General features: G+C 39.2%; 1 protein-coding gene across 1 annotated transcript in view; it reads left to right on the forward strand.

Moving 5' to 3' along the window:
* Window positions 1-14,679, forward strand: part of CACNA1H (calcium voltage-gated channel subunit alpha1 H) — a 498,677-nt gene that overhangs the window by 419,533 nt on the left and 64,465 nt on the right. The window contains exon 28 of the mRNA XM_053694739.1: window positions 5,347-5,425. Within this exon, the coding sequence (XP_053550714.1) occupies window positions 5,347-5,425 (79 nt within the window). The remainder of the gene's footprint in view (window positions 1-5,346; window positions 5,426-14,679) is intronic.

Genomic DNA, 14,679 nt, shown 5'->3' on the forward strand with positions numbered 1-14,679 from the left:
TTGCGACACGGTGGCAATTCCAGAGAAATTGTGTAGGTTGGATAGATACTATGCGGTACCGGTGTGTACTAACGTTTTTCCTATACCAAAAAGACTTACAGAAATTATCAGTAAGGAGTGGGATAGACCCGGTGTGCCTTTTTCCCCTCCCCCGATATTTAGAAAAATGTTCCCTATAGACGCCACCACACGAGACTTATGGCAGACGGTCCCTAAGGTGAAGGGAGCAGTTTCTACGTTAGCCAAGCGTACCACTCTCCCGGTGGAGGATAGCTGTACTTTCTAAGATCCAATGGATAAAACATTAGAGGGTTATCTTAAGAAAATGTTTGTTCAACAGGGTTTTATATTGCAGCCTCTTGCATGCATTGCGCCTGTCACGGCTGCAGCGGCATTCTGGTTTGAGTCTCTGGAAGAGGCGATTCGCACAGAGCGAACCCTTAAGCAAGCTAATGCGTTTGTTTCAGATGCCGTAGTACATCTAACCAAACTTACGGCTAAAAATTCCGGATTCGCCATACAGGCGCGCAGAGCGCTCTGGCTTAAATCCTGGTCAGCGGATGTAACTTCCAAGTCTAAACTACTTAACATTCCTTTCAAAGGGCAGACCTTATTCGGGCCTGGCTTGAAGGAAATTATTGCTGACATTACGGGAGGTAAGGGCCACGCCCTTCCTCAGGACAGGGCCAAACCAAAGGCCAAACAGTCTAATTTTCGTGCCTTTCGTAACTTCAAGGCAGGAGCAGCATCAACTTCCTCCGCTCCAAAACAGGAAGGAACTACTGCTCGTTACAGACAAGGTTGGAAAGGCAACCAGTCATGGAACAAGGGCAAGCAGGCCAGAAAGCCTACTCCCGCCCCTAAGACAGCATGAAGTCAGGGCCCCCTATCCAGAGACGGATTTAGTGGGGGGCAGACTTTCTCTCTTTGCCCAGTCTTGGGCAAGAGATGTGCAGGATCCCTGGACGTTAAAGATTATATCTCAGGGATACCTTCTGGATTTCAAATCCTCTCCTCCACAAGGGAGGTTCCATCTTTCGAGGTTATCGACAAACCTAGTAAAGAGAGAGGCATTTCTACAATGTGTACAAGACCTCTTAATCATGGGGGTGATCCACTCAGTTCCGCGATCGGAACAGGGACAAGGATTTTACTCAAATCTATTTGTGGTTCCCAAAAAAGAGGGAACCTTCAGACCAATCTTGGACTTAAAGATCTTAAACAAATTCCTAAGGGTACCATCGTTCAAGATGGAAACCATTCGAACCATCCTACCCATGATCCAAGAGGGTCAATATATGACCACGGGTCACAAAGATCATTATCGGTACCTAAGGTTTGCCTTTCTAGACAGGCATTACCAGTTTGTGGCTCTTCCCTTCGGGTTAGCCACGGCCCCGAGAATTTTTACAAAGGTTCTGGGCTCACTTCTGGCGGTACTAAGACCACGAGGCATAGCGGTGGCTCCGTACCTAGACGACATTCTGATACAAGCGTCAAATTTTCAGAATGCAAAGTCTCATACAGAGATAGTTCTAGCATTTCTGAGGTCGCATGGGTGGAAAGTGAACGTGGATTCCTTTTCTAGGGACTCTTATAGATTCTGTAGAGATGAAGATTTACCTGACGGAGTCCAGGTTATCAAAGATTCTCAATGCCTGCCGTGTCCTTCATTCCATTCCAAGCCCATCGGTAGCTCAGTGCATGGAGGTAATCGGCTTAATGGTAGCGGCAATGGACATAGTGCCATTTGTGCGCCTGCATCTCAGACCGCTGCAACTATGCATGCTCAGTCAATGGAACGGGGATTACTCAGATCTGTCCCCTTTGCTAAATCTGGACCAGGAGACCAGGGATTTGCTTCTCTGGTGGTTGTCACCGGTTCATCTGTCCAAAGGAATGACCTTTCGCAGGCCAGATTGGACGATTGTAACAACGGATGCCAGCCTTCTAGGCTGGGGAGCAGTCTGGAATTCCCTGAAGGCTCAGGGATCGTGGACTCAGGAGGAGAAACTCCTCCCAATAAACATTCTAGAATTAAGAGCAATATTCAATGCTCTTCTGGCTTGGCCAGAAGGTTCATCAGATTTCAGTCGGACAATATCACGACTGTGGCTTACATCAATCATCAAGGGGGAACCAGGAGTTCCCTAGCGATGTTGGAAGTCTCGAAGATAATTCGCTGGGCAGAGTCTCACTCTTGCCACCTGTCAGCGATTCACATCCCAGGCGTAGAGAACTGGGAGGCGGATTTCCTAAGTCGCCAGACTTTTCATCCGGGAGAGTGGGAACTTCACCCGGAGGTATTTGCTCAACTGATTCGTCGTTGGGGCAAACCGGATCTGGATCTCATGGCATCTCGCCAGAACGCAAAGCTTCCTTGTTACGGATCCAGATCCAGGGACCCGGGAGCGATGCTGGTAGATGCATTAGCAGCCCCTTGGGTTTTCAACATAGCTTATGTGTTTCCACCATTTCCGTTGCTACCTCGGCTGATTGCCAGGATCAAACAGGAGAGGGCATCGGTAATTCTGATAGCGCCTGCGTGGCCACGCAGGACCTGGTATGCAGACCTAGTGGACATGTCGTCCTGTCCACCATGGTCTCTTCCTCTGAGGCAGGACCTTCTAATTCAGGGTCCTTTCAATCATCCAAACCTAATTTCTCTGAGGCTGACTGCCTGGAAATTGAACGCTTGATTCTATCAAAGCGTGGGTTTTCGGATTCGGTTATTGATAAATTAATACAGGCTCGGAAACCTGTGACAAGAAAAATTTACCATAAGATATGGCGTAAATATTTATATTGGTGCGAATCCAAGAGTTACTCATGGAGTAAGGTTAGGATTCCTAGGATATTAGCTTTTCTACAAGAGGGTTTAGAAAAGGGTTTATCCGCTAGTTCGCTAAAGGGACAGATTTCAGCTCTGTCTATTCTTTTACACAAACGTCTGGCAGAGCATCCAGACGTCCAGGCCTTTTGTCAGGCTTTGGCTAGAATTAAACCTGTGTTTAAAGCTGTTGCTCCTCCGTGGAGCTTAAACTTGGTTCTTAAAGTTCTTCAGGGTGTTCCGTTTGAACCCCTTCATTCCATTGATATTAAGCTTTTATCTTGGAAAGTTTTGTTTTTGATGGCTATTTCCTCGGCTCGAAGAGTCTCTGAGTTATCTGCCTTACATTGTGATTCTCCTTATCTGATCTTTCATTCAGACAAGGTAGTTCTGCGTACTAAACCTGGGTTTTTACCTAAGGTTGTTTCTAACAGGAATATCAATCAAGAGATTGTTGTTCCATCGTTATGTCCTAATCCTTCTTCAAAGAAGGAACGTCTTTTGCATAATCTAGACGTGGTCCGTGCTCTGAAGTTCTACTTACAGGCAACTAAAGATTTTCGACAAACTTCTTCTCTGTTTGTCGTTTACTCTGGACAGAGGAGGGGTCAAAAGGCTTTGGCTACCTCTCTCTCTTTTTGGCTTTGTAGCATAATACGTTTAGCCTATGAGACTGCTGGACAGCAGCATCCTGAAAGAATTACAGCTCATTCCACTAGAGCTGTGGCTTCCACCTGGGCCTTTAAGAATGAGGCCTCTGTTGAACAGATTTGCAAGGCTGCAACTTGGTCTTCACTGCATACTTTTTCCAAATTTTCCAAATTTGACACTTTCGCTTCTTCGGAGGCTGGTTTTGGGAGAAAGGTTCTACAGGCAGTGGTTCCTTCTGTTTAATGTTCCTGCCTTGTCCCTCCCATCATCCGTGTACTTAGCTTTGGTATTGGTATCCCATAAGTAATGGATGACCCGTGGACTGAACACACTTAACAAGAGAAAACATAATTTATGCTTACCTGATAAATTTATTTCTCTTGTAGTGTGTTCAGTCCACGGCCCGCCCTGTCTTTTTTTGAGGCAGGTTCTAAATTTTAAAATTATAACTCCAGTCACCACTGCACCTTATAGTTTCTCCTTTCTCGTCTTGTTTCGGTCGAATGACTGGATATGACATGTGAGGGGAGGAGCTATATAGCAGCTCTGCTTGGGTGATCCTCTTGCAACTTCCTGTTGGGAAGGAGAATATATCCCATAAGTAATGGATGACCCGTGGACTGAACACACTACAAGAGAAATAAATTTATCAGGTAAGCATAAATTATGTTTTTTGGGAGAAAGGTTCTTCAGGCAGTGGTTCCTTCCGTTTAATGTTCCTGCCTTGTCCCTCCCATCATCCGTGTACTTTTGCTTTGGTATTGGTATCCCATAAGTAATGGATGACCCGTGGACTGACTACACTTAACAAGAGAAAACATAATTTATGCTTACCTGATAAATTTATTTCTCTTGTAGTGTAGTCAGTCCACGGCCCGCCCTGTCTTTAAGGCAGGTTTAAATTTTGATTAAACTCCAGTCACCACTGCACCCTATGGTTTCTCCTTTCTCGTCTTGTTTCGGTCGAATGACTGGATATGACGTGTGAGGGGAGGAGCTATATAGCAGCTCTGCTTGGGTGATCCTCTTGCAACTTCCTGTTGGGAAGGAGATATAATTCCATAAGTAATAGATGACCCGTGGACTGACTACACTACAAGAGAAATAAATTTATCAGGTATGCATAAATTATGTTTTTTGCTCATTTAAACTGCAACACTTTCAAATGGGCTGAGCTTACAAGTAGATCAGAGCAATTTATTAAAAACTGTTGCTCACATATAACTAACATATTAGTGCATTTTCTTTTTGGACATCTATGTCCCTTAAAGGGAGACACTTATGAAAAATATCTGCTATATGATTATTACTGAACATATTCACTAGCCTGAGTTCTGTTATTACACTTTTTCCTATCTTGCATTATTTTTATTTATTTTATGTTATTTTCTATTTATTCTAAACAGTAAACTCATTTAAAACTCGTCAAGCAATAATTAAAGGGATAGTAAACCCCCCCAAAAAAAATTTATGATTCAGATAGAACATACAATTTTAAACAACTTACCAATTTAATTCTATTATCAAATTTTCTTCATTCTCTTGTTATCCATTGCTGAAGGGACATCATTGCACTACTGACAGGAAGCTGAAAATATCTATTTAGCCAATCGCAAGAGACAAATGTGTGCAGGCACCAATTAGCAGCAGCTCCCACTAGTGTATGATCTGTGCGTATTCATTTTTTAACAAGGGATACTAAGACAACGAAGCACATTTGAAAATAAATGTGAATTTTAAAGTGTCTTAAAATGACCTGCTCTGTCTGAATCATGCAAGTTTAATTTGACTTTCCTATCCCTTTAATTGGCCCACCAATTGATTATACACCACTAACTGTAATCCTCCTCTCTTTTTCTCAATAGGTGGGAAATCTCGGACTTCTCTTTATGCTGTTGTTTTTTATCTATGCTGCTCTCGGAGTGGAATTATTTGGGAAACTTGGTGAGTAGTGAGTGTACGTTTCTTGTACTTTTTATGTGGTACAGGAAGAAACCCCTTTATCCAAACCACTTGGGACCGGAAAAGGTTTGGATTACAGAATAGTTTGGATTTCGAGATATTTGTATCTGTAAAATGGGACAGTTTGGAAAGGGGATTGGACTAAGTGTAAACAACAATATCTTATGTCATTTAGGTGATATTTACATGTCATATACAGCTTATACCTGTAACCTAAAGGTAGTTTATATCATTTTAATACTATTGTATACATAGTCAGTATTGTAATCAGAAAGGTAATATTTGTTTTACATAAATATAGACTTGTATTTGTATTTTAGAACACAAAAACCAAACCAAATACACATGCAGAGAAGTTAGTGACTTGCAGGTGGGAGAAAAGTAATTTTAATAATTTTATTTAAAAAAAAAATTAATGAAAAAGTGAAGATTTCAGAATAATTTTGGATTTGTAATTCCGGATTTGGGGTACCTGTATCTAAAAAAGGTTATAAAAGTAGATTAAAGGGACATTAAACCTCAAATTGTTTTTTTGTTGTGATTCAGACAGAGCATACTGCTTTAAAAAAAAGTTTGCGATTTAATTCTATTAGCAAATTGGCTTTGTTCTTATTATATTCTTTGTGGAAGAGATATCTAAGTATATGTCTGGAAAACTATATGGCAGGAAAAAGGGCAACCATCTAGTTCTCTTGCTAATGTATAACATTCTTGCAAAACTGCTGCCACAAAGTGCTGCCGACACGTGCCCACCCCTGAGCTCACCTCCCTGCTATTCAAAAAAGGATACCAAGAGAATGAATACAATTTAATAATTGTAGTAATTTGGAAAGTCATTTAAAATGGCATACTCTATCTGAAGCATGAAAGAAAACATTTGTGTTTCAAGTCCCTTCCTTTAAAGATTATTAAAGGGACACTGTACCCAAAAATTTTCTTTTGTGATTCAGATAGAGCATGAAATTTTAAGCAACTTTCTAATTTACTCCTATTATCAAATTTTCTTCATTCTCTTGGTATCTTTATTTGAAATGCAAGAATGTAAGTTTAGATGCCGGCCCATTTTTGGTGAACAATCTGGGTTGTCCTTACTAATTGGTGGATAAATTCATCCACCAAAAAAAAAGTGCTGTCCAGATTACTGAAACCAAAAAAAGCTTAGATGCCTTCTTTTTCAAATAAAGATAGCAAGAGAACGAAGAAAAATTGATAATAGGAGTAAATTAGAAAGTTGCTTAAAATTGCATGCTCAATCTGAATTACAAAAGAAAAAATTTGGGTACAGTGTCCCTTTAATAGATGAGAAAATGACAACTGTTTTGCATGTGTAAGTATGCCGACATCTTATTCTGTTGATAACCTTTTCAATATGTGTTGTATGAAAGCAAAATTATACCCAACATTAATTAATCATATCATTTTTTCTATGTTTAATGCTTATAAACGACCAGCAAAATTCACTCCTGTTACATTATTTTGGGACACATTATTTAAAAATGTAAATTTTGCTTGTAAAATATTATCGTCAATGGCATTTCCTGATAGCTACTAAAATAAAGACGGGACAAATTATACAGTAATGATCCCCATAAAAATGGTGTAACCTTTATAAATCAAATTACTCAACTGATTTAATGGAACATGTGAGGGAACTTCAAATTTCATTGCAATATTGCTTGCATATGACTATTTTTTTAACTGTTGCAAGGTTGTTAAACACATAGTTAAAGTCAGCTGCAGAGCTGCAGTGCACTACTGGGACCTAGCTGCACACATCTGGTGAGCCAATGACAAGAGGCAGATGTGTGAAGCCATCAATCAGCTAGTTAGTTCCCAGTAGTGCCGTTCTGCTCCTGAGCCTAGGTTTATTATTGTAGGTTTATTAACAAAGGATACCCAAAGAACAAAGACCACTTGACAATAGACTTAAAAGGATATTAAACTTTTTTTTCTTTTCTTTTGTGATTCAGATAGAGCATGCAGTTTTAAGCAACTTTCTACATTTAGCAACCAATCAGCAAGCACTACGCATGTGTTGAACCAAAAATGGACCGGTTCCTAAGCTTACACTCATGCTTTTCAAATAAAGATACTAAGAAAACGAAGAAAAATTGATAATAGGAGTAAATTAGAAAGTTGCTTAAAATTGCATGCTCTATCTGAATCATGAAAGATAACATTTGGGTTTCAAATCCCTTTAAATTAAAAAAGTCTCTTTCTAAACCATGAAAGCTTAGTTTTAAATGTTGTTTAATTTTGTGTAGTAATTAGTTACTTTTAGTTATTTTTGTTCACTTTTTCTATCATTTAATCCTGAAAGTTAGTTTTTTTTCCCTCTGTCCCCAAATTGGATTGACTGGTAATTGCAAGCGCACATCCAACTAATTTGTCACTTTAACTGCTGTTTTTTTTCATATTCACCAATAGGAACTATTTGTCTATAATGTCTTAAGTAGACATTACACACCTGTAGTTTTTGTGTAAAAATTGTCCTTTGTCCCACGCTCCCTAGGGAGACAAAAATAAAAAAGACGAAACCTGTAACTAGTGTTCCCTCTATGGCCAGGACAGCAGTGAAACATTCTAACCTAGTTTTTCAGAATGCTGAGAATTACTTCAACCACGTATTTCACTTGCAGCATTTCCAAGTTGCAGATTTCACTTTTTGGCGTCTTAGGGAGTGTGGGACAAAGTACAATATTACACAAAATAGACATTTCTTTTTCATGATAAGAGTTATGCAGCTTTGGGGCTTGAGCGTTTCAGGCTCATGACAGCCATTTGATGGAGCTCAGAGCAAACAATTTTAAGCAACTTTACTTTATTTTCTTGGTATCCTTTGTTGAAGGAGCAGCAATGCACTACTATGAGCTAGCTTAAAGGGACATGAAACCCACATTTAGTTCTTTGAGACAGTGTGTAATTTTTAGCAAGTTTCCAATTTACTGATATTATCTAATTGGTTTTGTGCTCTTGCTATCTTTTATTTAAAAGCATACCTAGGTAGGCTCAGGAGCTGCTGATTGGTGACTGTACATATATGCCTCATGTTATTGGCTCACTCATGTGCATTGCTGTTTCTTCAACAAAGAATACCAAGAGAATTAAGCAAATTAGATAATAGAAATAAATTGGAAATGTATTTGAATCTTATTCTCTTTCTGAATCATGAAAAAAAATGTGGATTTCATGTCCTTTAACAGTTCTGGTGAGCTAATGACAAGAGGTATATACTGTATGTGCAGCCATCAATGAGCAGCTAGCTCCCAGTAGTGTATTGTTGGTCTTGAGCCTACATAGGTATGCTTTTCAGCAAGGTAAGCCAGGAGAACAAAGCAAATTTGATAGAAGCAAATGGTAAGTTGTCTAACTTTGCATGATCTATATGAATCATAATTTTGACTTTCTCTTTTTAAAGGGACAGGGAACCCCAACATTTTATTTCATGATTAGGATAGAGCATACAATTTTAAACAACTTTCCCTTTTACTTTATTATCAAATTTGCTTCATTCTCTTGTTGTCCTTTGTTGAAGGAGCAGCATTGCACTGCTGGCAGCTAGCTGAACACATCTAGTTAGCCAATCACAAGAGACAAATTTGTGCGGGCCCCAATCAGCAGCTAGCTCCCACTAGTGTAGGATATGTGTGTATTGATTTTCAACAAGGGATACCAAAAGAACAGAGCACATTTGAAAATAGAAGTGATTTTAAAATTGTCTTAAAACGGCATGCTCTATCCGAATCATGCAAGTTTAGCTGCCTTTCCTATGCCTTTAACATCTCACAAATAGAAAGCATACTTAGATATCACAGAAAGTACATTTCTTTATCAGTTTGGGATCATTTATTTTCTGCATACCTTTTCCTTTTAAAACAGAAGTCATACCTGAAAAAATACTATTTTATTAGCTGTGCAGGAAGTCTTCTAATTGGAATTTATTGAGCCCTGTATGCTGCTGTAAAAAAACACTGGAATAATTTGAATTGCTGAAAAAGCATTTGCTTAACATTAAATGAAGGTTTCCACTTATTAAATTCAACCCATTCAGAATTTCTAACATGGGAACAATTAAGAAAATGAATTAAATGATATTTAAATAAGACAGCAGAGTTATTGTGAAATTCTGTAAAAAAAATAAATAATTCCTTTGTTTTCAATTAATGCAAATCCATGTCATGGGGAGAGTATCAGTTAACTAATCTGCAGTGAAAGAGTAACTATGCCTATTTTTATGGAAAGTGGCAAATAAACTCAATATTCAGTGAATATATTTTTAGTAGTTGGGTTAATCATTTTATTTTTTTTCTGCAGTCCGGTCTAGTCATACCCTTCAACGTCCTTAATAATTGACAGGATATTCTCTCTACAGTTCTGCTGCACATTTATTAGTCTCACAAATAAATTGCTCATTAAGTACCTGGCAAGAATCATCTGTGTCTGACTATAATGAAAAGTTAATAGGCCCCTGTTTTATTGAATAGGTATATTTTACAATGAGCTTTGGCTTTAGATGGAAAGTAACAACTGGCGATTGTGAAATATCCTTTGTGTCCCACATAGTACTGCACTGGTATCATTAAAATTATGATCATATTGCAGGTATAGGTCAGATATTTGTCCATTTTGGGGCCCATTTTGGTTCAGCCCCTGGTTTGCGCTTGCTGATTGGTGGCTAGATTTAGCCCTCAATCAGCAAGCAATACCCAGGGTGCTGAACCTAATATGGGGCGGCTCCTAAGCTTTCATTCCTGCTTTTCAAATAATGATACAAAGAGAACGAAGACAATTTGATAATAGGAGTAAATTAGAAAGTTGCATGATCTATCTGAATCATGAAAGACAAAAAATTGGGTTTAGTATCCCTTTAAAGAGATAGTAATGTCAAAATTAAACTTTTATGATTCGGATAGAACATATCATTTAAAACAACTTTCCAATTAACTTCTGTTATTAAACTTGCTTAGTTATCTGGGTATCCTTTGTTGAAAAGCACATACTCCCCCTTTCCTCAAAACTTCTGAAAAGGCTCATATATATATACGTTTATCATATCTCCTCACATTACACTCCCTCCTTGATCCATTGCAATTTGGATTTCACCCCTAACACTCCACAGAAACTGCAATCATTAAGGTTACTAATGACCCAATTACAGCAAAATCTAAAGGTCACTTTTCTTTGTTAATCCTTCTTGATCTATCTGCATCCTTTGACACTGTTGACCACATTCTCTTGCTCCAAACCCTCCAATCCTTCGGCATCAACGACACAGCCCTCTTGTGGTTCTCCTCTTACCTGTCTAACCGGACCTTTAGTGTAACCTTCTCTGGCACATCCTCTGACCCTTTACCACTTTCTGTTGGGGTACCACAAGGCTCTGTCCTTCGTCCCCTTCTTTTCTAAATGTATACACCCTCCTTAGGTTTCTTAATACAGTCCTGTGGGTTTCAATACCATTTGTATGCTGATGATACCCAAATCTACATCTCTGGACCAGACCTACTAACTCTTTTCTCAAACTGTCTTTCTAATATTTCATCCTGAATGTCTTCTCACTACCTTAAGCTAAATTTCCCCAAAACTGAGCTCCTTATTTTTCCCCCTTCTTCCAAAATCCCTACCCCCCAACTTTTTCTAACTGTTGATAATTACATCATTACCCCAACCCCGCATGCCCGATGTCTTGGGGTCAAACTTTACTCAGATCTCTTTTACTCCACATATCCAGTCTTTGGCCAATTCCTGTCCCCTCCACCTTAAAAATATCTCCAAAATTCTCCACTTCCTCTCACATGACACAACTCATTTCCTGCCTTGACTATTGAAACTCCATCCTCTCCAGCCTCCCTAGCTGCCATCTATCTCCATTACAATCTATAATAAATGCTTCTGCCAGGCTGATCTTCCTTACACATTGCTCCTCATCTACTGCACCTCTCTGCGAGTCCCGTCACTAGCTTCCTCTAACCCCCAAAATAAAACACAAAATCCTGACTAACTTTTGAAGCTCTCAACTGCACTGCTCCACCCTATATCTCTGACCTTGTCTCCAGATCCCTCCCGTCCCCTTCGCTCTGGTCACGACCTCCTCTCCTCCTCTCTTGTTACCTCCTCACATTCCCATCTACAGGACTTCTCCAGACTGGCCCCTATTTTGTGGAACTCTCTGCCTCGCTCCACAAGACTCTCCCCTAGTTTTCAAACTTTCAAGCGCTCCTTAAAGACTCTACTGTTCAGGGTGCACATTATATACACTAACATTTTCTTATTTTGGTTCCTCTCCTCCTTGAGTTATCCCCTTGAACCCCTTTAGCATGTAAGCCTGCAAGCCCAGCTGCTTTGTAGATCACCTTCATGAGACCTGATTTCCAACAGGGAAACTCTTGGCAGGGTCCTCTATGCCTTTGTCTCCCATAACTGTCACCTTGTATATTAGACCCATGTTTTTAGCGCTGTGGAATCTATTGGCACTCTACAAATAACTGATAATAATAAAAAACGCATACCTAGGTAGGCTCAGGAGCAGTAATGCACAGCTGAGCGCTAGCTGCTGATTGGTGTCTGCACATTTTTTACTCTAGTCATTGGCTCACTGATGTGTTTCTTTAGCTCTCGGTAGTGCATTGCTGCTCCCTCAACAAAGGATATCAAGAAAATGAAGTATATTTGATAATAGGCTTACATTAGAGAGTTGTTTAAAGGACCAGTAAATACAGTAGATTTGCATAATATACTGTACTTACTACAGATAGGTCAGCATGCTAAGGCACTGTGACTGAGCTCTGTAGCAACCTAAAGGTTGCAGGTTTGATCCCCGGCGAGGTCCACTCAGCCTTTCATCCTTCCGAGGTCGATAAAATAAGCAGCACCTTGAGACCCTTGTGGGTGATTAGCTGCACTTTACAAGTACTCAATACATACATAATCAACAAATGCAGAATAAAAAAACAATGCAATAGCACTTAGTCTGAACTTCAAATGAGTAGTGAGATTTTTTTTCTGACAAATTTCAGTTATCTCAATTTCCACTCCTGTATCATGTGACAGCCATCAGCCAATCACATATGCATGTATGTGTATTCTTTGAACATAAATGCTCAATAGGAGCTGGTGATTCAAAAAGTGTAACTATGAAAAGATTGTACACATTGTGTTAATGGAAGTAAATTGGAAAGTTGTTTAAAATTGCACACCCTATCTAAATCATGAAAGTTTAATTTTGACTTGAGTGTCCTTCTAAAGGAACATTAGGGGCCAGATTACGAGAGGAGCACAAAATTGCGCTAATGCAAGCACTACATTTGCACTTTACTCAGTAATACCAGCTCACGCAAATGTGTGCTGGTATTACAAGTTAGGTGAAGCTTTGCACTCATGAGAGCGCTCTTCCATTGGCTCCAATGGGAGCCTCATTTTCATGCTGTCAGATGTGGCACAGAACCTAGTACTGCGAAGGGGGTAAGTCGCGCAGCGATGGGCAGCAAAGTGTAAATATATGTATATGAATATTTTTTACAGGAATCAATATGGCTATGAAAATTTCTGAAGGGAATGAGCGGTGGCTTATTTCTGCATTCAGAGCCTCACAAAGGATCCAAATGCACATACCTAAAATATATATATGTGTGTATGTGTGTGTGTGTATGTATATATATATAGAGAGTGCATTTAAAACGCTAAAAGAAGGTGTAACAAGTACCATCTTGAGGATATCAGATGTCCGTCGATTACTTAAACAGATGAACGGCTGGTGCAAGGTCCTTGAAGGATATTTGGAGCAACACCGAGGTTAAGGGTAAAAACAGAGACAGCTTTGAAAGGGTGCAGTTGACAGAGGGGTACTTTTATAACAGCAAGTACCCTCCTGCTCCCTTTCTTGACCGGCTTGACATTTGTGCATATGTTTGCTTGCTAAACTACTCTGCATGTAACCTGACCTCCAGCTGAATTCTTGCTTCCGTGCCTGTTTGAGTGACTCTAACCATCTCTATCTTTTATACCTCCTTAACAGCTAACAACCGCATACCGCTTGTCTAATGCTTTTTGACAAATGACCTGCTCTCTTTCTACTGTTGGGCACAATATCAAATAGTGCTTGATTCATCTTAGGGACTTTTGTACCTGTAACTTTTGGTACATACTTGAAAGAATGTTCAACTTCTTCAGTCCCTTTTAAAGTTTTTCTTATAAGCTTACTTTTGCCTATTTGACCTATAAATAGCTTTGACTGTTTCAGATTGTGCTGTATAATTTTATTTTTGTTATGTTTTTGAACTTGCTTTGCTTACAACTATTAATATAAGCATAACAAGTTCTGTATTTAGGAACGTTATTTGCTCTGATTTTTGGTGATTCAGTTCTACTAAAACCTTTATAGGTCTGATATACACTTGAGAGCTTTCCTTCCTTTTACAGCACCTTGTTACACATATTGCAGAAGAATTCGCATGATGTATTTATATGTGTGTAGCTCCACTCTGCATGGGTAACATTTGGGCCGGCCCATTGGTGTAACTATTTTTTGTTAATTTTAGGTTAACCAACTGTTACTGTAAATTTTGTTACTGTTTGTATCATTTTACTTTGCCAAGGTGGATCCGACTTGGTTTGGACCCATTTGTCATACAATAAACCACCTTTTTGAAAGATAATTTCTACAAGTGTTTTTTAAAAAAGAGTGCTGAACTCCCAGTCTTTGGTGAATGCCACTATTATGTGTCATTCTTTTCTTCTCATTATTGTGTAATATAATAATCTAATGGGTCTGCACCACTAGTATACATTAATTAGTGAGTTTGTTTTTTCAAACTTGCAAAGAAGTGGTTGAGCAATCTCTACACTTCAACACTTGAATATATGCTATTTTTTCCATCCACACCTATTTTATTTAATATATATATATATATATATAATACACAATGGAGGATCCAGCACAGGTAGAGAAGTTTGTAGTAACTTTTTCTTGTGGGGTGCACGTATGTCAGAGGGTCCAGCATACCTCTCATACATAGAAGCAAATCCAAAAGGATGATGTCAGCATCCACAATTCATCAAAGTGTTGTCTTTATTTACAGTGACATGAAGACAGAAAGCAGCAATGTTTCGGGTCCATCCGACCCTTAGTCATGCTGTAGAATACTATCATTCAATCCCTTATATAGCACCTGTGTGATAATTGATTATTTCACCTGTTCATTCTTTATAATATGCATATTTCACATTTAACTATCGCC

The sequence above is a fragment of the Bombina bombina genome, chromosome 11 (assembly GCF_027579735.1).
Source record: "Bombina bombina isolate aBomBom1 chromosome 11, aBomBom1.pri, whole genome shotgun sequence".
Lineage (NCBI taxonomy): Eukaryota > Metazoa > Chordata > Amphibia > Anura > Bombinatoridae > Bombina > Bombina bombina.